General features: G+C 44.4%; 1 protein-coding gene across 8 annotated transcripts in view; it reads right to left on the minus strand.

Annotated features, from left to right (window-relative positions):
- Positions 1 to 27,351, minus strand: part of CDHR2 (cadherin related family member 2) — a 60,281-nt gene that overhangs the window by 5,402 nt on the left and 27,528 nt on the right. For 7 of the 8 annotated variants that reach the window (XM_042453481.1, XM_042453484.1, XM_042453482.1 and 4 more), the window contains 18 exons: positions 23,367 to 23,442; positions 21,789 to 21,895; positions 21,453 to 21,686; positions 20,164 to 20,319; positions 14,611 to 14,778; positions 14,182 to 14,243; positions 13,674 to 13,917; positions 12,683 to 12,922; positions 10,962 to 11,031; positions 9,459 to 10,076; positions 8,200 to 8,271; positions 6,905 to 6,954; positions 6,602 to 6,753; positions 4,756 to 4,858; positions 4,576 to 4,664; positions 2,538 to 2,615; positions 1,533 to 1,610; positions 476 to 536 (listed from right to left, as the gene is read on the minus strand). In XM_042453481.1, the coding sequence (XP_042309415.1) occupies positions 476 to 536; positions 1,533 to 1,610; positions 2,538 to 2,615; positions 4,576 to 4,664; positions 4,756 to 4,858; positions 6,602 to 6,753; positions 6,905 to 6,954; positions 8,200 to 8,271; positions 9,459 to 10,076; positions 10,962 to 11,031; positions 12,683 to 12,922; positions 13,674 to 13,917; positions 14,182 to 14,243; positions 14,611 to 14,778; positions 20,164 to 20,319; positions 21,453 to 21,686; positions 21,789 to 21,895; positions 23,367 to 23,442 (2,658 nt within the window). The remainder of the gene's footprint in view (positions 1 to 475; positions 537 to 1,532; positions 1,611 to 2,537; positions 2,616 to 4,575; positions 4,665 to 4,755; positions 4,859 to 6,601; positions 6,754 to 6,904; positions 6,955 to 8,199; positions 8,272 to 9,458; positions 10,077 to 10,961; positions 11,032 to 12,682; positions 12,923 to 13,673; positions 13,918 to 14,181; positions 14,244 to 14,610; positions 14,779 to 20,163; positions 20,320 to 21,452; positions 21,687 to 21,788; positions 21,896 to 23,366; positions 23,443 to 27,351) is intronic. The other variant, XM_042453480.1, reaches the window with a different exon arrangement.

Raw genomic sequence — 27,351 nt, forward strand, 5'->3', positions numbered from 1 at the left:
GAGCTTAGAAAACTCACTTTTCCAGGAACAAGGACTTAGAAAAGTTAGTTTTGGGGCTATAAATCCCAGAATCTCCCAGCCAGCATGGGCAGTAGTCATGCTGACAGGGGGATTCTGAAAGATGCAGTCCAAAAAAGTAACTTTTATGAACTGTTGTTCTTTTTGAGGCTTATGTCTTGCCTTAGATATATGCAGCCCAACACATAAGGGGGGTGGAAACTGTGCAGCTCTCTAGAGGTTTTTGAACTGCAGCTCCCCATGTTTTTCACCATTGCAGTATTCTTCACCATTGGCTCTGTTGTCTGGAGCTGCTGGAACATGCAGTACAAGAACATCTGGAGGGCTACATGCTTTCCACCCCTGCAACAAATCTTGCCTGTGCAATCTTAGGGCAACATCTTCCCACCTTATTTCAGAGTGACCCCTAAAACTGGTCCTTTGAGTTTGGAAGTATCAGCAGAATATGTATACTTACAACCAGTGATAGGCCAAGGCTCAGCAGCTGTGTCAGTGCCTCAGAGCTATTCTCGATAAGCCTAAAGTGGAAATTGTCAAGAGATTATTAGGAAAGGTTCTTGATGGGCCCCTTTCTGTTGCAAGTATAGTTGTTTAAACAAGCACACTTCATGCAACTAGGACTTTCCCCAGAAGGGTTCAGATTATGGGGATAGGGAAAGCCTGTCTGTCTTACCATTAGCTATTATTTAAAGGGGGGGGCAGGATTTGGCTAAATTGGAGGTAAAGAAGTTAGCATGTGACCTGTGGGTTTTCTTTGGCTCTTCTCAATACCTTTCTTTTCTTAAGTTGCTTTTTCCTACCCTGTCATATAAAGGTTTCTGCAAGGGCCCATTGTGCAAACTGTCCTTCTGCAATGTACAATCTTTATCAATACCTTCCAACACACAACCCCTCATCCTGCTGTATTCTCTGCCTATTTCCTCTGCCCATTCTTTAAGTACTTTTTCTTGGTAGAAGGTAAAGGTTTCCCCCTTAACAAGATTGTCTATCTAGTTGTGTCGGACTGTAGTGGGTGGTGTTCATCTCCGTTACTAAGCTGAAGAAACGGGAACTTTGCATTAATAGGAAATGGCTGCTCCGTGAATGATTCAAGGATAGTAGAGGTGAGGGGATGTTTCACTGACATTTCAGAAGCGCAACCGGCTTTCACACCCTTGCACTTCAGGGACATTTTACCAGTGATTTATTGGTGCTTTACCCACAGTAAGCACCAGTGTGACAATCTTCAAAGACAACTCCACGGTCATGTCACCAGCATGACTAAATACTGAGGTGCACAAAACACTGTTACCCTCCCACCAAAGTGGTACGTATTTATCTACTTGCACTTTTACATGCTTTTGAACTGCTAGGTTGGCAGAAGCTGGAACTAGTGTTGGGAGCACTCTCCATCACGTGGCACTTGGACCTCTCAAACTGCTGATCTGCCAACTTTGTGGTCATCAGAGTCAGCATCTTAACCGCTAAGTCACTCTGTCTCTTTTTCCTGGACACCACTACAATTTGTCACTTACGCAGTTACAAGTCTATCCCCTAGAGCTGTGCCATTGCTGTAGATGAAATAGGCCTCCATCACTGTCTTCCCTGAAGCTCTAAAGGACATGAGATAAAGATGTGTGAGATAGAGATGCTGAAGGAGGGAAAGAGGGTTTATCATGAGAGCTTCCCTAGAATCTTGGCTGATCAAGAATCTGTCTCTCAGGAAATGACATACCTACATTTCTCTGCAAACACATTCAAATCCCAATGAATCAGCACTGCAGAAGCACTAACACTATGCACCTTGTTGTGATTGGTTATTAACATTACCCAGATGCTAACTCTCATGTCTTTTATTAGTTCTTTAACTATCTCCTTTGCTCTACAAACATACTTCCCATTAGCAGTGTAAAACTATATAGTAGTACCTGTGCTGCAGGGCCTGAAAATTTATCTTTTCTGGACTACAAATTCCAGAATCTACTGGGCAATTACATCCATAGTGGCTAGAGGGTAATGGGAGTTGTGGTCCAAAAAGTGATTTTTCCAGGCTCTCTCATGTCAGTAGCTACTGCAAAAGGCACAAGTGATCTTTTGTCCTCTTTCTTCACTCATGCTCCTCGAGTAGCCCTCACTTCTTTCTTTCTTTCTTTCTTTCTTTGCTGTATTAATATCCTGTCCAATATAGATGATCTCACAGCAGTGTATAAAAAAATCCATTTAAGACAATAAGAAACAATAACTTTAAAAGACTAAAAACTCATTTATCACTTAAAACCAGACAATTTAAAACCACTTAAAACAATTTAAAATAATGCCAACCATAGCATATGTGCAAACTGGATAAAATCATTTCGGCCCCAAAAGCTTTAAAAAAAAGCCATATTTTGACATGGCATCGGAATTACACTGGTGTCAATTGGGCCCCTGAGGGGAGGTTATTCCCTAACAAGGGTGCCACAGCAGAGAAGGCCCTCTATCCTCCCCTTCACCCTCACCAGCTTCCCATTTCATGTCACCAAGCCCCTTGTCCCGGTCACCTGATTGACCTGAAGGTTGATGATGCCTGTTTGATTGTTGCTATGTGGACTGTCGTGCCGGTTGCTGCACTCAGAGCTCTGGAAAATGTCCAGAAAAAAAGTCAAATTTGTCAGCAGATTCTAGCCCAAATAACCCACAAGAACCAGGCTTTATGCTTTCATCTCAGCTGGAGGTGTCCCCAAAACCAACCCTACTCCCACTGCATGCTCCTCTCTAGCATATAGTCTGCTCTGCACTCTCAGACAATAAGATAGTAAACTGTAGTGAGTAAGTAGATCTGATAAAGAGTGGAAAGAGAGAAACAGAAACCAGTGGTGTGAGAAATGTGTATTAGGGAGGGAAACCACTGTTAGCCTCTAAACTTTGGAAAACTGAATTCAACTCCCAAGGGAGCAGTAGCAAAATATTAATTCTAGAGTGTGAGCCTTCCAGACACTGAATTTGCAAATAACCTATTTTTACCAGTCCTGTCAAATGCTTTAACACTTCACTACTCCATGATAAATATACCTACTGCAAAAACAACTGGCAGTTTCTGAAATACTCAACTTGCTTAAGAATGGCTTCCCCAAAGCTACAGTAAATGCATCTCCATGATTTGTGAAAGTTTTACTAAGAGTGTGTAAGTGCATGCATGTGTGTACAAACACACACATACACCAACTTTGGCAAATCAACTTTATGCACAGCACTAATTTCCACAATACCATGGTCTGAACCTGGTCTATGTTACACAGGGAGAAAGATGCAGGGAGGGAGGATCACAATGTATTGTTCTAAACAGACCCAGCTTGATGTCAAAGAATCCATCCCTGCCTTTCCTCACAATAAAAAGCCTTCAAGAAAACATGAACCTAGAATGTTTAAGAACAACTCAGACTATGTTGCCTTTGTATCTAGCATGTCATCCCTACTTCATCCAACAAGAAGACTGAAAGGAAGACAAAGGTGTGTGGGTGAATGTGTTTTTAAAAATCCCTAATGGGTTTGACCCAGGTTTAGTCAAAGTAAGTATACCAAAATCACTAGGGAGTTTATCAGACAAGGGAAATTGGAAGTATAATCCAATGGCAATCCAAACACAATCATGGGGTTTAATGTTATTGCGTGATAGACTACCACACACAATTTCAGGCAATGGCAAGCTATTTTCGGGCAATGGGAAATCAGTTCGAATGCAATTTGAATTCATGTAAATTTGCTGAACTAGTGAATTCATGTGAATGCATTCTGGCCCCACTTTCTTTACATTCGAAATTAAGAGAAATTCCTCCCGTGTGATAAACTCCTAGGACTTATCTGCTGGTCCTTTTCAGTGGGCCTATTTGACATATCCCTAACAGATAACCAGGACTCGGAAGTTTCTCATTGCTTGAGTCATCATAAGCCAAAGATGACTCGACAGCAAATAACAATAAGAAGATATACATAAAATTTAATTTTGGATCCAACTTATGTTTTATGAGAAACAGTGTACTGATGCTATGGTTAACTCTGCCATCCCAAAAGTGTTCCAGAACAACGTGGAAGGCAAACACAAGATACATTGCAATATCTCCTGTATGAAAACATATTGGGGTGTGTGTGTGTGTGTGTGCATATATATGTGACATGGCACCAGCAGGCCAAAAAAAGTGGGGAGGGCATACTAAGAATGATAGAATCACACAATCTTATAGTGAAAGGGGCCTCAAGGGTCATCTAGTCCAACTTCTGCTAAACAGGCATACACAATTACAGCACTCCTGAAAGATGCCCATCCAACCTCTGTTTAAACATTTCCAAAGTATTGTAAACAAGACATCCAGTGGATAGTCTAGTTCTATTGGCATCCCTAATATAGAATACCTATGGAGTTTGGAACAGTTCTTTTTTGGACTATAGCTTCCAGAATGCTGGTTGGGGATTCTGGGAGCAGTAGTCCTCAAAAATAACGTTTCCAAGCTCTGCCTCTCTGTGCATTTCACCACTCAATCTGAAGCACAGTCCATCCCTCCGTGGCTGTGGGTCAATCCATTGAAGGAAAGGATGCCATACATTTTGATTGCATTGGAGTTATCTTGCACTTCCTTCAAGGATGAAGAGAATTCTAGTTTGACACGGTAGCTCTGGTCCACAGTGAAAATCTGGAGGGGAGAGGTGATAGTTCTCAGAGGTAAGTCATGATAAATGTCTGCATTGTAGAAAGAAACTAGCCAGACAAGAAAGTAGTCTTACATCCAGTGATTCTGAGGAATTTAGTGAAGGCATTCCATGGTCTTTGGCTTCCACGGTCACCTGGTATCGCCCCTTCAGTGAGCTGTCAAGGTTGCTTGCAACTCTGAAAAAACACAGATATTAGTCTCATGGGGACTCTGTACCAACATACAACAGACCCCATCCACACTTTGGGGTGTCCTTGAGAGGCTTTATTGCTTTTACTTCAAGCGGAGATGTAGCTCATAGGGAGGAGACATGATAAAGCATTTGCTTATTTTTTAAATAATAATAATTTGTTTTATTTATATACCGCTATTCCAAAGATCATAGCGGTGAACAGCAAGTAAGCTAATTAGCAAGTAAGCTGATTTGCCCCCAACAGTCTGGGTACTCATTTTAGCGACCTCGGAAGGATGCAAGCCTGTATTTTGGGCTCTGTATTGGAGTATGTTTATTTTAACTGTTGGAAGCTACCCAAAAACAACAGCAACAATATACTGTAATTGGAATGTAAGGCCCCATGCAGTTCAGTTCTGTGCAAGGTGTTCCAAGTTTATTTTCCTCTCCTGTCTGATCAGTTATTGGAATTGAGAAGAAACCTAGGGGTCAGAGGAGAAACCCCAGTAGGCACATCTGGTATGTGGGTCAGAGGTTCCTCATCTTTGGCATAAAGCAAGGATGGAAATTGTGCAGACTGCTGCCTGCATTTGGCCCTGATGGTCCTGTGACCTTTGCACCTCCAAAGCCAATCTTGTTAAATGCCCCCCCCCAAAAAAAAACCCACATTTTTTCTTGCTAAAAATGGATTAAAATGGACTAGTTTGGGGACATATAAACAGTTTCCCTACCACCACCCTGAAACAGAAAAATAATCTTACCCTTTCAAAAGTAAGCAGAAGTGACTTCTACCTCCCTAAAATGGCAGTTTGCAAATTTTGGTTCTGTATGTTTTGACTTGAATTCCCAGAAGCCCCACTCAGCTTGGTCAGTGGTCAGGGATTCTGAGAGCTGAAGTCTAAAACTTCTCGAAGAGTAAAGACTGATAATCTGTGCAAAACATCACTGCTGGTGGTTCCCAGGTGTACCAGCTTGCGGAGGTTCCAGAGGATCCAAAAATAGTTCTATGACCCCACCCATGGCATAAAGCATAGAGTGGTTGTGATGGTATGTGTGCCCCCCACCCCAGTCTGGCCTACTCCTGACCTTCTGTGCAGTTAAAAGGGGATTCTAAGCATGTTGTACACCCATAGATCCTTAATAGCCCTCTTGATATTTTTCTACTTAGCCAGGGTTTGCGAGATGAAAGTACTAGGACTTTCTGATTAACAGAAAGTCCTAGTATGAGATCTTCTGTCAACTGGCTTGGAGTTCTTCTGAGTTTAGCTGCAATCCCCATGGTAGCTGAAGAAGAAATAGATATTCCAGCAACAATGTAATGTTGTGAGCTATCCCTCTTGTAATCCAAATGAGTTTTTTGGCCAGGGGTAAGGGTTTAATCTTGAATGGGAAATGAAAACCCATTAGCTTTATAAACAACCTGCTCCTAATAGAGATGAAAATGGCTAGAATTTTTTTAACCTTTCCAACACCCATACATGTTCACAGCCAGCTATATCTTGGGACTCTTCTTTGGGCTGCTGCATAGAAGACTGTCATGAGGAGGGCCTGAAGGTCAAAACTGACCACTATACCACTGCTGTGCTCAACCCAAGGATGGAGGGGTGGGGCCACTGGAGGTAGGTCTATCATGCATTTTCTCCATGTCCCTTCCCCACTTTATGCCCACCCACATATCTTGAGTGCCTGCAGAAGGGCCAAAGTTGGTCTTCACAAGACTTCAAGACACTCAAACCCCCTCAATTACTGGATGCTTCCAATGTAGAGGTCTTTTTCTGCCGTTGTCACCACTTTGAAAAGGTTTTCATAGATCAGTTCAACCTCGCTGTCTTGGATGAAAACTGTCCTGGAGAGTGCAAACGAGATCTCACTGTTCACACCTGAATCACCATCCTCAGCCTGGAAGGAGAAGGGAAACCACCCACGTTTGTTCATATTTCTGTGAAATACCTTCCCATCCTGCCACAAAAACTTCTGGGAAGTAAGAGCTGCTTCCCAACACAGGTGGGAGCTGGTTGGTCCAGCACACATACACACCGTTCTTTCTTACCTTGACCACAGCCACTTGCAAGTCTACTGGAGCGATCTCTGGGATTACCACTGCAAAAAACACCAGACAAAGAAGAGATACATGTATCCCAAAGAGAAGGGCATGAGGATAACTTTTCTCCTAGCTGTGGTTGCTGTCATGTGCCTTCAAGTCATTTCTGACTTATGATAACCCTAAGGTGCGGTTTTCTTAGTACAGTGGTACCTCGGGATACGAAATACCCAGGTTACGAAATTTCCGGGATACGAAAAAATCCCATTGGAAATCATTGTTCCGGGTTACGAATGTTGTTTCGGGTTACGAAAAAAATTTTTGGTGCTTTTCGGCGCTTTTTCGCACGAAACGCGGCTTTTCCCCATTAGCGCCTATGGCAATTCGGCTTACGAAGGCTTTTTGGGTTACGAAAGCGGCCGCGGAACGAATTAATTTCGTAACCCGAGGGAGCAGTGTAAGTTTCCTCAGGGGGGGTTGTCATTGCCTTCCTCTGAGGCTGAGAGAGTGTAGGTTTACATGGCTAAGCTGGGATGTGAACCCTGGTAGTCCAGCACTCAAACCACTACATCATGCTAGTTCTCTATATGCTTTCTCCTAGGCCCCACTTCTAAGAGCAGGTTGCCTTCTGTGGCCAAACACATGCCCACGGATGCTGAAATATTGGTTCTCTGGTTGGGCATTTATTTGCCCTGGCTAAATAACCTAAAGCCACCAGATCCAATTTGATCTTGGATGCTAAGAAGGGTCAGCCCCAGTTAGAGCTTGGATGTGAAACTGCCATTGAATGCCAGGTAATTTAGGCTATATATCAGAGGATGGGGGGAAAAACAGCTCTGAGTATTCCTTACCTAAGAAAACCCTATGAAAGTAATGAGGTCATCATAACTCAACAGGTGACTTGAAGGCACACACACACACAAGGAATGTTGGACAGAAAGTCAGTGGTTTTTGAGATGGAAAAGGGGGGGGCTTATTGTTTGTGATGAAAAATGGAGAAATATGTTACCAAGCACTAAGGTGAACACACATTTCTGATGGAGGAGCCATCTGAGGAGCTTTCTGAGAACTACACTGAGTTAGGATTAATTAAAGATGAATTTGGGTGTATCTGACTGTCTCAGATCCCAGAAAACTGGCCCCTGCCAGTGAGCAAAAGGAGAACTGTAGTTGAAACAGAAGAGACAGACTACAGAATCCTTGAAGCAATGTTAAACACTACTACTACTACCACCGCCTATCCATCAGGGTGCTGTGATGACACATCTTGACAACTGTGATTCTCTTGTGCACATTGCTCTCACCAAAGGTGTCAGTGATATGAAGAAATTTTGGTGGGTTGTCATTCACATCAACAATGAAGATCTTCAGGGTCTCTAGGGAGAAAATATGCAGACTTCAGTCATTGTCAGAATTCTTCAGGCCTACCTTCTCATCCTCACAGCACAGGACACAGCTCATTTCCCAATGAATAGCACTAGAGCTTAGGAAAATTACTGTCCTGGGCTACAACTCCTAGAATTTCCCAATTAATAGAGCCACTGACTGTTGCCAGTTGGGAGTTTGAGGACTTGTGGTCTGAAAAGTAATCTTTCCAAGCCCTGAGTCGGATAACAGTGCTCCGTCTGTCAGCATATCTCAATCTTTCATCCAACAGCACAGACATTAGCCAGAATGACCCATGTACAGCTCTTTTGGTGGTTGCAGTGAGGGACACTCCATTCCAGAGAGGTGAGGAACCAACAGCTCTGAAGATGTTGGGAACAAATCCACAAGGCTGGCATTTGTCCTACATGCAACTTTCTGAGTGAGTCAGTCTAGTGAAGCAGTAGAGCCACACAGAAAATAAAATAAGACAATGACACTTAAGCTCATTGATAGTACCACCTGTCTACTCCAAATATTGCCAAGTTCATATCAGACATGGGGATTTAGGATAGATAACAGTTTGGCTAGGCAGAAAGGGTGAGCTGAGCCTTTCCTTTTTTTTTTTTTTTTTTTATTTATACTTTCTCCTCTGAATCCTCTGTAGCTATGTTTCTCCTGGCGGCTCCATAAGCAGAAGCCACTTCTGCCAGGAGAAAAATTGCAGTAGATTAATGGTTCTGGTAGTAGGAAAAGGAGAGGTGAGGAAATTTCAGGTCCTCCTTCCATACTGCTCTTCACATTCCCCCACCCCAGTTTATGCCTTGTAGATAATCAGCACAATACTGGGTGAGTTGTGGTGCTGTTACACCTAGCAGCACCCTCAACTGTAACAACAATAACTGTTTTTGTCAACTATGCAACTAGGAGGATGAGGGTATGGAAAGCTTGTCCAGGTACTAGTGACAGCTTTAATCTCTCCTAATGATATATCTCAACAGCTTTCCATGAACACTTTACATTGCCATTCATACAGCACTATCATCAAGCAGCAGTCTTGTACAGCTCTATGAAGCATTGCCTGCTAAGACAGAAAGTACCTCCTAGCAAGAGAGAAAAAGTAGGAAAGAAAGAGGAAGACTGTAAAGCACAATGGTCAGAGGAAATATGAAACCAAGTGTTCTTTCAGATGCTTTACCATTTCTGCTGTAGGGGTCTCCCACTTCGGTGAATTCATCCTTAACACGCAATGCGAGTTCGACAAGGTCACACACCTCATAGTCTATTTCTTTACTGCTCACAAGAAGTGAGCCATTAGGGTCCAGATGGAACCACTTCTGGCAGATGTTGCCTGCACTGGCTGAGTCCTTGGAGCACGTGACAGCTAACTCCTGGAATAGCAGTGAGTGGTTGGTGTCCACATCAGTAGCCTCCAGTACAGCTATGACTTCATGCAGGGTGACATTTTCCAAGACTTCAATGCTTTTGGGGGGAGATGGCATGAGGGCTGGGGACTCATCATTGACATCCAGCACATTCACCATGACCACAGCAGTGTCGACATCGACCTTCCCCCCAAAGTCCGAGTTTTCAGCCTGCACAGTCAGACTGAAGAACTTTGGATTCATCAGGTCATAGTCAAATTCAACACCTGGGGCTAAATGCAAATTTCCCTGGCACCAGCCAGACTTTTGGCAAATGGAGTGCATGAGGAAATTGTTTGAACCAACACTGCTTTCCACAATGAGGAATGAGATACGGTTGTTAATCTCTGTCTGATCAGCATCTGTGGCTTCCACACTTCCCACAAAAATACCTGGAAATGATAGTAGACAGTTAATTAGACTGAGTTAGTCAATCATGTTGCCCTCCCCCACCCAGATCCTAAAAAGGAATGCAGCCTTTGTGTTTTGATTTCTCATGGAACGTAATACGCCAAACTAGGAAATGTAGCCCGATGGTTTTTCTCACCCCCCCTACCTCCCCCCCCCCCCCCCCCCCCCATCATCAGAACATCTTATTAGACTCTTAGTCTTCTGACTGATATTCTGGGCTTAAATCAGTGTACCTGCATAATCTTTATAACCATAAACAGACTAGGCCCAAAATATAAAGAAAAAAGAAATTAATCTCCCTGATTTGAGCATTGGACTATGACTTTGGAGACCAGGGTTCGAATCTCAGCTCAGCTATGTGAACCCACTGGATGACCTTGGGTAAGTCACCCTCTCTCAGCCTCAAAGGAAAGCAATAGCAAACACCGTCTGAAGAAACTTGCTAAGAAAACCTCTTGACAGGATTGTCATAGGTCAGAAATGACATATAACAACAATAAACAACAATCTTGTTCCTTAAGACTAGAGGGACAGGATCTGTTCCGTGTACTATATATCAGAATTTCAGATAGGTGTGAAGGGAGACCTTTATGGGAGTGGCCTCTTTGTTCTGGAATTACCTCCCTCCTAGGGCTCTTGCCTGAGGATAAATGTTTAATTTTAGACATGCTGTTTTTCAAGAAGGCTTTATATCAAGCTATTATTGTTAGTTTGTTTTAGCTATTATTTAGCTATCTTTTTTCCCCTGTGGTTGGATTATTTTAATTTTAAGACACAATAGACATGGCCATCTCCCATTATGTTTCCATCAACAAAACATCCTAGTTCCCTTCCAATCCAAACTAAGAATCAGTAGTTCACAGTACCTGACAATCGCTCTCGAACAGAGAACTCGTAATAGGAGCTGTTGAATCTAGGTGCATTGTCGTTTCTATCCTAAAGAGAAAGGAAGAACTGATTGCAGAATAATGCTATTTCCAAAGTCCATATCAAAGAGTATGTGGGCCTTTTCTGCAAAGCAGCAGAGTACAGTGAGGTTGTGACATTTGACAGAAAGGTCAGGGTGGTGTAGAGCTTGAGACCCCAATATCATGGCTAACCCTGTGCCACAAAAAGAAGGAATGCCATGTCTAGGGTCAGGATGAGTCTAAGGACTCATTCCCATTGCAGTTTGCTCCGAAGCAGGATTCAGGGAAAACGTCTCTCGTTTCCATTTGAACCCGCTTCTGATCCTCATTGGATCGATTCCAGAGGAGGGGCAAACACAAATAACCCAGAGTTACTTGATACTGTTTTTTTGGGGTTTTTTGCGGTTCTTTTCACAGGAATTGATCCTGAAGTGATTCAAAGAGGTGGGAATGACAGACTGGAATCACAGCATTCAGGAGGGGAGGGCTAAATGGCAGAGGGTTGTTTACCATCCCTCCTCAGTTTATGACAGATCCACAATTTCTTCCCCCTGTCAGTGCTGCCTTTGTACTTGTTTTTTTCCCCCATTAAACTGAGCACATATTCAATAGATCACTTTTGCAACTACTAAAGTTGTTAAATCAATCAATCAATCAATCGCATATGCACTGAGTTTAATTTTTTAAAAAACAAACATTGTCCTCCATTTCTCCCTTACCAGGATGCCCCAGGAGTCCTGCGTTTCTCTCCCTCTCTGCTCCCCGAAGTCCCCTGTTTCTCTCTGTCCCAGTGCTCCCAGAAGTCCCCTGTTTCTCTCCCTCCCTGCTCCCAGAAGTCCTCCATTTATCCCTTCTTCCCCCTACTCCATCCCAACTTGGGGGCATCTCCCTCCCTCCCTCCCTCCTCCAGTCCTGCCATCAAATGATTGACACCCAGAGCATAAATGGGAACAAGAATCATGCCAAAAAAATCATGTTTACCCTGGAGTAAGGTAAATCTTCTTTGTAGTGGGGATGAGGGATCTTTTGGGATTGATTTCTGACATGCAGCCAAGCCGGATCAGAAACTGAGTCATTCCTCCAATGGGTATGAGCCCTAAGACATTTTCCAGCCCAGGGTGGAAAACTGGCACCACACCAAATCAAAGTACAGAGTACTTAAAACCAGCCAAATTATTTTGACACACAAGACAGACTTTCTCACAAGTGTCTCTCCTTATCCCTTCCTGTGTGTATTGCACAGATTTCAATCATTACTATTTGGGTCACAATCCTGTTGTTGCTTAATGCTGGTAAAAATGTTAATATGCAAGTAATTGCACTTTTTCAAAATTTGTGCAACGCTGGAATCTTATTCAGGGCTGTGCATGGTCTATGACACACCATAAATGTTTGTGCAAGCAGGTGGACTGCCAAGGAGGTTCTGTAAATGCAGTTTTTAGCAGTGGGTGAGGATCTGGATCAATTATTGTCCAAGTGCAAGGTGAATAGCCATATCACTTGTTGGGCAATCTCCAGCATAGCCATGCTTGTGAAATTTCAGGTTGCATAACAGGTGAGCCCTTGACAAGTGGACAGGGCTAAGATTTCTGTTTCAATCCAAGCACCTTTCCTAAGCATCCATTTCCTAGGCTGCTCCCCTAACCTTTCCCCAACCCCCTGATATGGAGCACCATTACCTCTACTAAGAAGGTGACTTTGACTGTAGTGTTCAATTGAGGGATGCCCAAATCATGCACGAGTATCATCACCACCATCTCACCCTGGAGCTCCAAAGGGATGGCCTCTCGGTCCAAGGACCCTTTGCTACTTAGAACCCCTGTGTCTGGGTTAATAGTAAAATTGCTGCTGAATTCACCAGGCAGAATCTCAAAGCGCAAGCGGCTGTTATTGGTGGCTGGGTCATCCTTGTCAGTAGCCTGGGAAGAGAGGTGAAGGACTTGTTAGCAGACTCTTTCTGTGTGCTCCTAAATTCTGCTGCCTTGGAAAAAGATAATCTGAAGTCTGGTGAAGAAACTGTGTATTTTGGTTTCAAAGAAAGAAAGAAAAGAAAAGAAAAAGAAAAAGAAAGACAGAAATAGAGAGTCCATGTAAAAATGTAGAAACCTGTTTGGCAAAATAGTGTTTCCCTTTGCTGCTATGAGTACTCATTTGAGTTGATGGCTTCCCCCTCATCCTCCCACCCCCAAGATATGGAAGCTAGAATTGAACAGGATATTGGGAAAAGAACCAGTGAACAGTACACAACCGCAGAGGAATGAGAGAAGTGCACAGGGAATACAAGACCTCCTATCTCTGTGCTTACTACAGCTCCACCAGGCATGACCAAGGCATTTTCTCGCTCCTTATTGCAACTGGAAGGTGTGGAAATGTATTTCACCTAAAAACCACCCCCACCATGAAATATGAATGCTCAGGAACTTAAGGCACCATGTCATGTCTGATACTATATTCTGCTTTTGTAAAACCATCTGACAGATGTGCAGAAAGCCCACAAATGTGAGGTTAGCCCTTAGTCACAGCAGTACCCAAGGCGAAGCTTTCTGTTCAGGTACTATGAGAAGGAATTACTTGCCCTGACAGTAAATAATACCATGGTAAATTCATGCAAGTGGTCTTGAGGAGTCTAGTTTGGCAAAAGAGCTGATGCACAATGCAGTTTGGCCTTACCTGGATCTCAACAGTGATATTGTCCTGGCCTTCATTAACAAACACATTGTAGGAGCCTGTAACAATTGGAGCGTTGTTGTTGATATCAATCACTGAGATCTCCAGCTGTGTGGAGCCACTCAAGTCTCCCCCATCTGTTGCCTGCAGGGTAGCATAATAGACAGGCCGGAGTCCCCAGTCCAGTTTACTGCCATTTGCCACTAGTATTGTTCCGCTGGCTGCATTCACTGTGAAAGTGGACAGGCTGCATGACAGATAAAAAGATGGAGCCTTAGGTTTAACCTACAATTGTATTGTACCAAATTCTAAATCGGGTGGATGGATTGCAAATCCCATCATCTCCAGCACACACCTTGTTGATCATGTGGGCTGGGTAATGGGAGTTTAGTCCAATATATCTGGAGCACAACAGATTAAGGAATGATGCTGTTATGACAACCCTTTCCAGAAAAAGCAGGGTCTACACCATCACCCTCTTCCCTCTCCTATAGCAACTAGATATACTTACATGCTTGCAGGGAGCAGCTGGTAGGTGATCTCTCCATAGAGTCCAGTGTCTGGATCAGTGGCCTGCAGAAAGAGGAAGAAACCAACCCATTCTCATTAACCATTTACTTACAGATCTACCTCCGAGAAGGTTCTACAGTTTCTATTTAAAAAAAAACCTGGATAAATTATTGTTTTGGACTACAACACCCAGAGTCCCCCAACTAGCAGTGAATTGCTAGCTGCAGCATTCTGGGAGTGGAAGTCCCTAACAGTAATTACTTTTTGAGCTCTGCTTCAAGATATGGAAGAAATCCATGATGGATACTTTTCAAAGTGGCCTTTAAGCTTCAGCCCCTCTGACCCCACAGTCTTTCACTCCAATACAAATCCCCATTCTGTGTTCCCCTCTTCCCCTCCTGACCCCAAGGCACCAATGGAGCTTTCTTACTGTGATGTCTGAAGAAACAACAGTGCCTGGCGGGCTTTCCTCCAGCACAGAGAGTTTGTAGTCATTCTGCTTGAACTCAGGCCTGTGGTCATTGATGTCAGCAAGATGGATGGTGACCATGGCAAAGGAACAGCAATCATTTGTGTTTCCAGTGTCATTTGCAACTATCTGCCAGGACCAGAAAGATTAACCAAGTAATTAAGCTTCATCCAATGCATGTTAAGAATCAAGAAAGAAGAATGTTTCTGAGCTGGCTTTTTACTAATTTTATGTCACCACTCTTACTGTCCTAGGATATTGAGGACTAGACTGGGCCAGTCATTTATACAAGCCAGTTCATCTTCTAGGCTGCAAATTTTATCTTTTTCAGCTGCAGAGGAAACTGAGGGCCCTTTTCCTCAGCAGCAACTACATTGGGATGCTTTGGTCTTAAACAAGATTAGTCTCATAATGCTCAGAAAAGTGACTGTGGGACTACAACTCCCAGTACTTCCCAGCCAGAGTCTGGCTGTAGTTCACAAAAATAATTTCCCCACATTCTGAACCCTTTCACACTACACCATTATGGCACTATGATTCTACTTCAACTACCAAGCAAGTAGTTGTGGAATCTTTTGCAGTTTAGGGAGGGGTAGAATCATAGAATCATAGAGTTGGAAGAGACCACTAGGGCCATCCAGTCCAACCCCCTGCCATGCAGGAAATCCAAATCAAAGCATCCCTGACAGATGGCCATCCAGCCTCTGTTTAAAGACCTCCAAGGAAGGAGACTCTATGCCTCTGTGACAGGGAGTGCATTCCACTGTCGAACAGCCCTTACTGTCAGGAAGTTCCTCCTAATGTTCAGGTGGAATCTCTTTTCCTGTAGCTTGCATCCATTGTTCCGGGTCCTGTTTTCTGGAGCAGCAGAAAACAAGCTTGCTCCCTCTTCAACATGACATCCCTTCAAATATTTAAACAGGGCGATCCTATCACCTCTTAACCTTCTTTTCTCCAGGCTAAACATCCCCAGCTCCCTAAGTCGTTCCTCATAGGGCATGGTTTCCAGACCCTTCACCATTTTTGTCGCCCTCCTTTGGACACGCTCCAGTTTCTCAATGTCCTTTCTGAATTGTGGCGCCCAGAAGTGGACACAATATTCTAGGTGGGGCCTGACCAAAGCAGAATACAGTGGCACTATTACTTCTCTTGATCTAGACACTATACTTCTATTGATGCAGCCTAAAATAGCATTGGCCTTTTTAGCTGCCGCATCACACTGTTCACTCATGTTCAACTTGTGGTCTACTTGGACTCCTAGATCCCTTTCACATGTAGTTTCATTCAGCCAGGTGTCACCCATCCTATATCTGTGCATTTTATTTTTCCGCCCTAAGTGCAGTACCTTACATTTCTCCGTGTTGAATTTCATTTTGTTAGCTTTGGCCCAGCTTTCTAGTCTATTCAGGTCATTTTGAATCTTGATCCTGTCCTCTGGGGTATTAGCTATTCCCCCTAATTTGGTATCATCTGCAAATTTGATAAGTGTGCTCCCAATTCTGTCATCCAGGTCATTGATAAAGATGTTGAATAGCACTGGGCCCAGGACAGAGTCCTGTGGGACCCCACTGGTCACTTCTCTCCAGGATGAAAAGGAGCCATTGTTGAGCACCCTTTGGGTTCGGCCGGTCAACCAATTACAGATCCATTTAACAGTTCCTTTGTCTAGCCCACATTTTACAAGCTTGTTTGCAAGAATGTCATGGGGAACTTTGTCAAAGGCCTTACTGAAATCAAGATATACTATATCCACAGCATTCCCTTCATCTACCAAGCTGGTAATTTTATCAAAGAAAGAGATTAGGTTTGTCTGGCATGACTTGTTTCTCTGAAACCCATGTTGACTTTTTGTGATTATGGCATTGCCTTCTAGATGTTCACAGACTCTCTGTTTAATGATCTGCTCCAGAATCTTTCCTAGTACTGATGTCAGACTAACTGGACGATAATTGTTGGGATCCTCTTTTTTCCCCTTTTTGAAGATGGGGACAACGTTTGCCCTCCTCCAGTCTGCTGGGATCTCTCCTGTTTTACAGGAGTTTTCAAAGATTATTGCCAATGGCTCCGATATTACATTTGCCAGTTCTTTTAATACCCTTGGATGGAGTTCATCTGGTCCCGGAGACTTAAATTCATTTAGATTAATAAGGTGTTCCTCTACTATCTCTTTACTTATTCTGTGCTGAAATTCCCCTATTCTGTCCTCTGCTCCATTATCCTCAGGTTGAGCACCCTTTGCCTTTTCTGAGAAGACTGAGGCAAAGAAGGTGTTTAGTAATTCTGCCTTTTCTCTGTCTTCTGTTAGCATTTTGCCATCTTCTCCACGCAGTGGCCCTACCGTTTCCTTCTTCTTCCTTTTGCTGCGGACATATCCAAAAAAGCCCTTTTTATTGTTCTTAACCTCTCTAGCAAGCCTGAGTTCATTCTGCGCTTTAGCTTTTCTGACTTTACCCCTACACATGCCTGCTATTTCTTTGAATTCCTTTTTTGTGATTTCCCCCTTTTTCCATTTCTTATACACCTTCCGTTTCAAACTTAGCTCGGTTGAAAGTTCCTTAGTCATCCATCCTGGTTTCTTGAGACACCTCCCATTTTTCTTTCTCACTGGAACTGTTTGAAATTGTGCCTTCAGTATCTCCCTTTTGAGAAAGTCCCATCCGTCCTGAACTCCTTTATCTTTTAGTATTTCTGACCATGGAATCGCCCTCAATACTTCTCTAAGTTTACTGAAATCCGCTCTCCTAAAGTCTAGGATGCGTGCCTGACTATGCCTGGCTTCTCCTTTCCACTGTATTACAAACTACAGGAGAATATGGTCACTTCCACCTAATGATCCCACCACTTGCACCCCATTAACCAAGTCATCCTTGTTGGTTAGGATCAGATCTAAAATAGCTGACCCCCTTGTTGCCTCTTCCACCTTTTGGACCATGAAATTGTCTTCCAGGCAAGTGAGGAATTTGCTAGGCCTTGAGGATTTTGCTGAGTTTGACTTCCAACAAATATCAGGATAGTTGAAGTCGCCCATCACTACTACATCTCTCTTTTCTGACTGTGTGGTCATCTGTTCTAGAAAGATATCATCCAATTCCTCAGTCTGACTTGGGGGTCTGTAGTAGACTCCCACCGTAACATCCTTGTTGTTTCCCTCCCCTTTAATTTTTACCCAGATGCTCTCCATCTGGATCCTGGATCTCTTCACTGGTGTAAATATCTCTGACATATAGTGCTATTCCTCCTCCTTTCTTGTTTGGCCTATTTCTCTTAATAAGGTTATACCCCTTTATTTCCACATTCCAATCATGAGACTCATCCCACCAGGTTTCAGTGATGCCTATTATATCATATTTGCTTTGTTGTACTAGGAGTTCGAGTTCATCTTGCTTATTTCCCATGCTCTGTGCATTAGTGTAGAGACATTGCAGACCATGGTTCCCTTTTATTTGCTGCCTGTGCAAGTTTTTTTGCCTCCCACTGTTGGGTCCTTGCACTTTTTTTCTTGTTTCCTCTATGTCAGTTTGACTATTTTCGCCATCCCTTTCGCCTTCCTTAATATTGTCTCCCTTCCCCTCGGAACTCAGTTTAAAGCTCTCCTGATCAAGTTCTTGAGACTGTTGGCAAAAACATTTCTTCCAACTGGCGTGAGATGCAACCCGTCTGTTGCAAGAAGTCCCTCCTCATGGAACCGCAGCCCATGATCGAAGAATCCAAATCCTTCTCGGCGGCACCATCTGCGAAGCCAGTTGTTCACATCCGCTATTTTCCTCTCCCTTCCTGGACCATGCCCTTCAACTGGCAGAAGAGATGAGATGACAACCTGTACATCCATTCCTTTCAGCTTCCTACCAAGCGCCTCGTAATCCCTTTTGATGTTCTGAAGGCTGTGTCTTGCAGTATCATTAGTTCCCACGTGGACCAAAAGGAAGGGGTATTTTTCAGTAGGCTTGACCAGTCTTGTCAGCCTCTCTGTCACATCACGGATCTTTGCACCTGGAAGACAACACACCTCTCGAGACATCTTGTCAGGCCTACAAATCACTGCTTCTGTACCCCTCAGCAAGGAGTCCCCCACTACGACCACACGCCTCCTCTGAGGTTTAGCAGCGACTGTTCCCTCGGGTGGGACTCTCAGGCTCCCCTGCTCTGTCCCTGAAGTTTGCTCATGCTGTTCTTCTTCATCCTCCTTGATAAGGGAAAGAGCTTCGAATCGATTCTCTAGCTGCAAGCTCCCAGAACAATCCCTTCTTGGCTTACTTCTCTTTGTGACATTCCTCCAGCTGTCTGCCTCCTGTGTATGGCAAGTGACCTCTTCCACCCTAGCATCTTCCTCTGCATGGTACTCATCCAAGATGGTTAGTTCTATTATGTCCAGGAAATCCTCTTGTTCCCTAATATGCTGAAGTGTAGCTACTCTTGACTCCAGCTGCTGCACTTTCTCCTCCAAGAGTGCTACCAACTTGCACTTGGTGCATGTGAATTTCTCGACTTCTGTAGGCAAGAAGAGAAACATCCCACAAGAGTTGCAGGTGACTACAGCAGATCCCTCGTTGTCCATACTGCAAAGTCTTTAGTAATGAATATAACAGTCAATCTACTGGGAATACGACTTTAAAGGAATGTCCTGGCTGCTATCTGATATTTAAAGGCAAGGTTCTATTTCAATATCTGATTCTAACCTGATGCCACTTGAGTAGAGTTGTTGACTCTAACGGCGCGCGGCTCTGGAAGTTGGTATATAAAGCTAGTCTGCTAGCTCTGCCCCCTTGTGACTCACAGATGTGACTCACAGAAGCTCCTCCCCTTCAGCAATGAGCACACGGTCTCAAGCACACGGTCTCAAAATGGCTGCCAAGCAGCTCCTCTCCTTCTCCTCTATCTGGCCGGACTGCTCTGGAAGGCTCTGGAAGTTGGTATATAAAGCTAGTCTGCTAGCTCCGCCCCCTTGTGACTCACAGATGTGACTCACAGAAGCTCCTCCCCTTCAGCAATAAGCACACGGTCTCAAAATGGCTGCCAAGCAGCTCCTCTCCTTCTCCTCTCTCTGGCCGGACTGCTCTGGAAGGCTCTGGAAGTTGGTATATAAAGCTAGTCTGCTAGCTCCGCCCCCTTGTGACTCACAGATGTGACTCACAGAAGCTCCGCCCCTATGTGGCCATGTTCATAGCCAGAACATGGCCACATAGCCTGAAAAACCCACAAAAAGTATGGATGCTGGCCATGAAAGCCTTCAACTTCACATAGTAGTTAAAGTTGAATCATAAGGCTATAATAATGTAGTGTGATAGGATTAGTTTTTGCTAAGCCCACTATTGCCACACAGCCTGGCAGAAGAAGAAAATCCTCATAAAGATAGATCCTGGTGTGTATGGTCATATTTCTCACCTATTTCTCCCAGACTGAGGTTGACCTGAAGGGAAAGTATATTCAGCTGCTGAATGTGGGTCTCAGTTCTTGGCAAGAAAACTTCCTACAGGACAACATGAGGGAATGGGTTTAGCTTTTTGTTTCTCTTACCTCCACAGTCATAGTTGGTGTCTCCTCATAATCCACAAGACCTGGGCTGCTGACTAGTACCTGCACAGCCCCTTCATTCACAATCTGCTGAGGTGACACTGAAAAAGCCAACGCATCTGGACCCTGCAAGGACAGCTGGAAGGTGCCATTGGAACCCTGGTTGGGAAAGAAGGCAGGGGAACTCAGAAGCATGAAGCTTTCAACAGAATTTGTGAGGCAGAAGGAATCAACTGTTACCACCCAGCAAAATGAAGACTCAGAGCCAAAAGAGCCCCCCCACCCCATGCAGCTTTACTTTAGAATAAAGCCCCCGGGGAGGCAGGGGGAGGAAGAGGGCCTGGCGCCCTCCCCTCCATCCCTGCTCCACATGACTTTACTGTAAAGTAAAGCTGCGCAGGCCAGGTATGGGGGGTGCCGGACCTTTTCCCTCCCTTCCCTTCCGGGCTTGAGAGTCAAGCCTGGCAGGAAAGGGATGGGATGGGGGTTTACCAGCTGTCACTCTCCTTCTGTGGTGTCACCCCCCTCATTAATTTCACTCGGTGTGGTCTGCACTCCCCACATCTCCCTACTGACACTAGTGCTAGGAGTTGGAGTCCAACCATTTCTGGAGGACCACATGATTTGCACTGTGGCAATAAATTAATATACAAATACATTAGAAAGTTCTTATAGAACTAGCTGAGATGCTTAAATTAATTTTCAGCATACATTCTGGAGTGTACAAGCAAGCATTCAAAAAAAGTAATTAAGATCAGATGGAACAAAAAAGTTCCCAGTGACAAAACAGTTAAGATAACAATAAGGTTTCCGAAACATTAGCAAGTGTATTGTGTTTGTCTGTCCTAGCATTTAGTGTGAATGCCCTGATTTGACCAATGAATCAGGAGATTGAGAATAAAGTCCCTACAGCACATTTGAAGAATTGCACAAATGAAGTACAGATAAGTTCAGAGGTATCTTTTAAAATGTAGTGAGAGGAAACAGAATTTGGGACTGTTTCCAACAATTTTCCATCTGTGAGGACTGCAAGCTTGCCCACTAATGGTGGTGTTGACAATTAAAATCTGAGATAATAGCATTGCTTGGAAAAGTTACTTTTTTACTATAGGTCCCAGCCAGCATGGCCAATAAAATTTTACTTTTCCAAGCTCTGGATTACAGTTATTTTCCCAAGCTTTTGGATACTCAGAAGACAGAAAATATTCTTCCAGACTATAATTCCTTTTAACTCTGGTGTGGCATTGCATCCCACCCATAGGAAGTTCGACAATCTCTCCTCCCCTGTTCACCTTGTCAGGATCATAGGCCACAATGTTGAGATTGGCCACTGGTGTTCTGGAAGAAGCATGTTCCTCAATATCACCAGTGAAGTTAGTCTCTGGAGGCCCTGTGAAGTTGCAAGTAGGATATGCAGTGCACCAATAGAACTGAGGCGTATTGTCATTGATATCCGTGACCCGGATGGTCACAATGGTGCTGACTTGTGCCACCTGGTGGTAAATGTTGAGGTCTTTTTCTCGAGCCTGAGTGTTGGAGCAAGACAGACAAATTAAGGCGTTGAACAAGAGATTGCCATCTGTCAGTGTGGGACACCTCCTACTTCCCAAGACTAGTCAGCTACTCACCACAACCTGGAGCTGTACCTCCTCACCCGGAACACCCTCTCGGTCCAGGTTGCCATTCACAGTTAGGACCCCTGTGATATTGTCGATAGTAAACAAGCTAGTGGTATCTAAAAGAGAGGGGGGAAAGAGAAAAATACCTCCTCAGCCATATCAAAGGCAGAGATTAGTCTTCCTGGGAAGGAGAGGAAATCTACAAATGTAACTTTCCAAGCTCCAGAAGATTCCTATGACTTGTTTTCCCATCACACTTCCACAAACAAAGGAGATTTACTTCTCCTTGAGACCAATCTTCTTAATGCCCCGTCTCATGCTTTCAAACTGGGCCACTGTCTTCCCTTTCCTCAGGACTTGGGGTGAGGCAGAAAGAGGTTTCCAGGTCTAGCTGCTCAGCACAGTATAGATTCTGGTGGAGAGCAGCCAAGTGGCTCTGATAGTGGTGGAGGTAGAGATCTGCTTTGTACTTTTAAAAAGCTTCCCAAAGTGCAAACATCTGAACCTTCAAGTAGGTTTAGCATCTCAGTTCATTTGAGGTTCAGATTAAACCCCAGAGTGGATTCATTGATGCACTGAAATTGGGGTCACCTGCGTCCCCTGATGGTGTGACAATTCAGTTCTGGAGGCATTTATCACAGGAACAAAGAAGTGGAGCAGAATTGTCTTGCAGAAGACAGGATGGCTTCTTGGAAGAAGGAGACAGGACAGACAGACTGGACTAGTTAGCACTGCAGCAATCAAATAAAGAATGTAGGCGAAGGTGCCCTGGTCAGCTAAAGGGACATTGGTTAGAGTATCCTATAAGAAAAGGCATTGCTGAGTAAAGTGTTTGCTAGAGACAAAGCATCAATTTAAAAAGTGGAGTTAAGACACTTCTACTTCAGATTTTCCACTGCTTTGGGCAGGTGGGATGAAAGAAAGGTACCTTGGACAGCATGAAGGATAGTGGACAATGACGTGGATTTTCACACTGACAACACTTTTGGTCACCAAGACAGTATGATGGGTATGACTCCACTGCGAGTACGTGTGGTGGGAATGGGATGTTTATGGCTGTATCTGCACTGCAGAAATAATCCAGTTTGACACAGTTTTAACTGCCATGGCTCAGTGCTATGGAATTTTGGGATTTGTAATGTGAGAGATAATTAGCCTTCTCTCTCAGGGGGCTCTGGTGTCACAACAAGCTACAAATCCCACAACTCCATAGGATGGAGCAATGACCGTTAAAGTAGTATCAAACTTCATCATTTCTGCAGTGCAGGTATAGCCTATGTGACTTTTTAAGGCTGATTATGCCAGCAGTCTCAGTGAAAATGAGCAATGTTCCACTGGGATCTAAAAAGGATCTAAAGTAATGCATTGTGTTATATACTTCATTCTCTAGCCACACTTCTGCCTCCCATTTTCAGTACCTCACTTTTGCCTTTCTGTTCTGGTCCTATCAAGCTGAATACCTGCCCCTCCATTTTTGCAAACCATTTATACTCATGACAACACTCACTAGACCACAGGAGCCTAAGTCTTTCCTCTGCTAGCACATTCCTCATCCCTCTGCAACTCCCTCACCCTTCCATTACTCACTGGTGATGCTGTAATAGATGATATCATTCACGTCCTTGTCTCTGTCAATGGCAAACACCTTTATCACAGATGTACCCTAGAATAAGAAAAGCCTCGTGTAAAAGTAGAGCCTGCTTTTAGAGCCCTGGTAGCACAGTGGTTAAATGCCTGTACTGCAGCCACTCATCCACAAACCATAAGGTTGTGAGTTGAATACCACTCAGGGGTTCAAGTGCGACTCAGGCTTGCATCCTTCCGAGGTTGCTAAAATGTGTACCCAGCTTGTTGGGGGCAATTAGATTACAATTGTAAACTGCTTAAAGAGTGCCTAAGTGCACTGGTAAGCAGTATAGAAATGTACTTGCTACTTGCTATTGCTTTGTGTCACCCACAGCAAATAGGGAAAGAAAACTACCGTCACTATAATTACCAGCTTTTCAATCACTCTTTGCAAGTACAGACTAAACATTGGATTCTTAATCAGTGGAAATAAAAAGTTGTCACTTGCTCATTCCTACATGTTAAGCTACTGTTAAGAGCAAAAATAGAAAGGCTAGTTTAAGATTGGAACTCTGAGCCAAGATAACAGACTAGTTGGAATCCCATTGCTGATGTATGCGCATGATGTAAACCTGGAGTTATGTCCTTTTCAGACATTGCAGAAAGAGTTATTCAGTACCATCTTGCAGAACATCCAGCCCATGACCCAGGCAGCTTCTAAGCACCTGAACCATTCTGCTACAGCCTTTTAATAGATGAGGTGACGGGGCAGAAGGCACCCAGAAGCACACAGCTGCAAAATCTGAGAATACAATGCCAGCTGTCTTATTGCAGTTGTAGAACAGGAGCTTGGTCTGCTTTGGCTCCACCCTTTCTTTCTCCACTCCCAATCTCCAACATATAGCTCTGGTAATGATGTTCTGGGAGCCAGTGTGGCATACTGGTTTGAGTGTTGGACTACAGCTCTGGAGACCAGGGTTCAATTCCCACTCTGCCATGAAATGCACTGGGTGACCTTGGGCAGGTCACATGCTCTCAGTCTTAGGGGAAGACAATAGTAAACCTCCCCTAAACAAATCTTGCCAAGAAAACCCCATGATAGGTTTGCCTTAGAGCTGCCATGAGTGGGAAACAACTAGAAAGCACACAACAACAGCAATGCTGTCTGGCCACTTGAAAGCTGCCCTTGGGGGCAGGAAAGACTCTGTTTGCACAATTAATGATGCCAATCATGCTGTGTGATTATCAGTGCTGGGCAGAAAATGTCAGTCTTGTGTCCTCACTGAAGCCTCAAATCTGTCCAGTATGAAAAAGGATTAGACAGAAGAGTTGTGAGCCAGTAATGGTGTGCAAACAGCTCCCAAGAGTTTTCACAGCATGCCAGGTTGTGTACAATGGCTTGTATTAAATATTAGGAGCTCAGCTGGTACAGGCCTCAAGAAGATGTGACTTGTGCTCACAGCATGAGTGACATCACATTCTTTCCTTTCTCACTCTGGCTCAGTTGCAAGTTAGGCTTTCTTAATTCTTGGCTTAAAAGACACAGTTTCCTGTTTAGATGATGATGGGAAGAGTGAGGTTAAAGACCACATACTTGCTACAGAGATAGGCCCAACTCCTACTGTTCTCCCAGATTCAGTAGACTTTGTTGTTGCTGCTGTTAAGTGCCCTCAAGTAGTCCCCAACCCATGGTGACCTTATGCATGAAAGATTCCTTGTCCTCCACTGCTCTACTCAGTTACTGTAATTTCATGCCCATGACCACCCTAATTGAGTTTATCCATCTGGTGTGTGGTCTTCCTCTCTTTCTGCTGCCTTCTACCTTTACTAGCATTATAGTCTTTTTGTGCTTCCTCATGACATGGCCACAGTATGGCATCCTCAATTTGACCATCTTGGCTTTTTCTGGATTTATCTGCTCAACAAACCATTTCATTGTCCTCTTGGCTGCCCATAGTATCCTCAACACTCTTCTAAAGTACCATATCTCAATCAATTTATTTTAGTGTATATAAATGTTAACTTACTACGTTACCACTTACTCAGTGGGTCTCTTATAGCTGGGATTAACAATAGTATTCAAGACAATAGTATTCAAGAGGCAGAGGAAGCCCTGCAACAACAGCAGCCCAGCTACAGAAGAGGCTCCCGATTATAAAACGCCCTTGTAGCCCTTATGTTTTGTAGTTGCTTTTAAGCTGCCTGCCAGCTCTCCCCCAAAGACGCCCAACGCCAGCGCCCAGCACCCATGCCAAAGACCACAGAGACGCCTGAGCACCTCAACGTGGTTTCGCCACACCAGCGCCGGGAGACAGAGGGGGGAGGTACCAGTGGGAGTGGCACCTTCAAAAGCCAGCCTGCCGGCTCTCCCTCAAAGATGCCCAACGCCAGCACCCAGCGCCAGACACAAAGAGCACCTCAGCACCTCAGCACAGTTCCACGGTGCCAGCGCAGGGAGACAGAGGGAGGAGGTGCCGGTGGGAGCAGCACCTTCAAAAGCCAGCTTGCCGGCTCTCCCCTGAAGATGCCCAATGGCAGCACCCAGTGCCAAATGCAAAGAGCACAGAGATACCTGAGTGCCTCAGCACAGTTCCACCACGCCAGTGCTGGGAGATAGAGGGGGGAGGTGCCAGTAGAAGTGGCACATTCAAAAGCCGGCCTGCCGGCTATTCCCCAAAGGCGCCCAACGCCAGCGCCCAGCACCAGACGCAAAAAGCACAGAGACACCTGAGCACCTCAGCGCAGTTCCACTGCGTCAGCGCTGGGAGACGAAGCAGGGAGGTGCCGGTGGGAGCGGCACCTCCAAAGCCAGCCTGCTGGCTTTCCCCCAAAGACGCCCAGCACCGAGGACAATGAACACTGAGAGGCTTAGTGGGACACCATACTAGAAGGGTGGTAAATAGGACTCAAAATAAGTGGAGACAGGAACATTGATCAATATTCTACCTAAACAGTTCCCCAAAAACAACAATTGTCTATCAATATCGTCTGAAATTGGCAATAGCACAATAGGAAGCTGACTGATTAACAGCTAGATTATTTGATTTAGCCATTTTAGACCAACCAAGACATCAATCGAGACCCAATTTATACCACCTATAGGCCTTTCATGTGCATTGCCATGGTTCTTAATTTAATACCAATGGAATATGACAAGAATAGAGGCGGGAAGGGCATTATTGTGATAAAAGAGGTCATTATGAAAAAGTTAATCTTGATCATGGCATGCCGATTAGAGTAGTGCGGGGCAATGGGAGATACAGCATTAATACAGTGAGTAAGAAATATAAAGGAGGACAAGATCGATATTTAAAACCTATCCTGCCTTCCACTCGTTCTATTAGCCCAAAAGAACCGAGGGTCATCTCAACCATACCACAGATCCTTACCCTGCTTCTTTGTAACGCCAGGTTGGTAAAGAACAAATCTCATATAATCTATTTTTCTAACAAGAGCAGGCCAACCTGGCTTGTTTCACAGAAACCTGGCTGGGAGAGGACAGTAGTGTGACCTGGTTCAAAGCTCTCCCAGCTGGGTATGCTGTTAAGGTCAGGGAAAGTGGGCGAGGGGGAGGACTGGCCGTGGTCCATAAAAGCACCATCACTTTGACCAGGAAACTGGGCTGGAAAACAGAGTACATTGAGTCTATTTACCTGACCTTGAAGGCTAGCAACAGTCTGGGGATTCTGTTGGTCTACCAATAGAAGCCTAAGGCCTCAATCCAAATCCCCCTCAGGGGTGGAGGACCCATTAAAATGGTCCTCCCTCGAAGGCTGATGGAACCCAAAAGGTTCCAAGAAGCACTAGAGGGTTTTATGGTTGGGAACGACGGCGATTCTGTTGAAGCCCTGGTTGATACCTGGAATAACTACCAGGGCCATAAACAATATCGCTCCTGAGCGTCTTTTCCAGCCCGCTCCTAATAAAAAAAACTTGGTATACGGAAAATCGTAGGCAAATGAAGTGGGCTGCGCAATGACTAGAGCGCCGCTGGCGGAAACATCAG

The sequence above is a fragment of the Sceloporus undulatus genome, chromosome 2, assembly GCF_019175285.1.
Source record: "Sceloporus undulatus isolate JIND9_A2432 ecotype Alabama chromosome 2, SceUnd_v1.1, whole genome shotgun sequence".
In the NCBI taxonomy this organism is placed as follows: Eukaryota; Metazoa; Chordata; class Lepidosauria; order Squamata; family Phrynosomatidae; genus Sceloporus; species Sceloporus undulatus.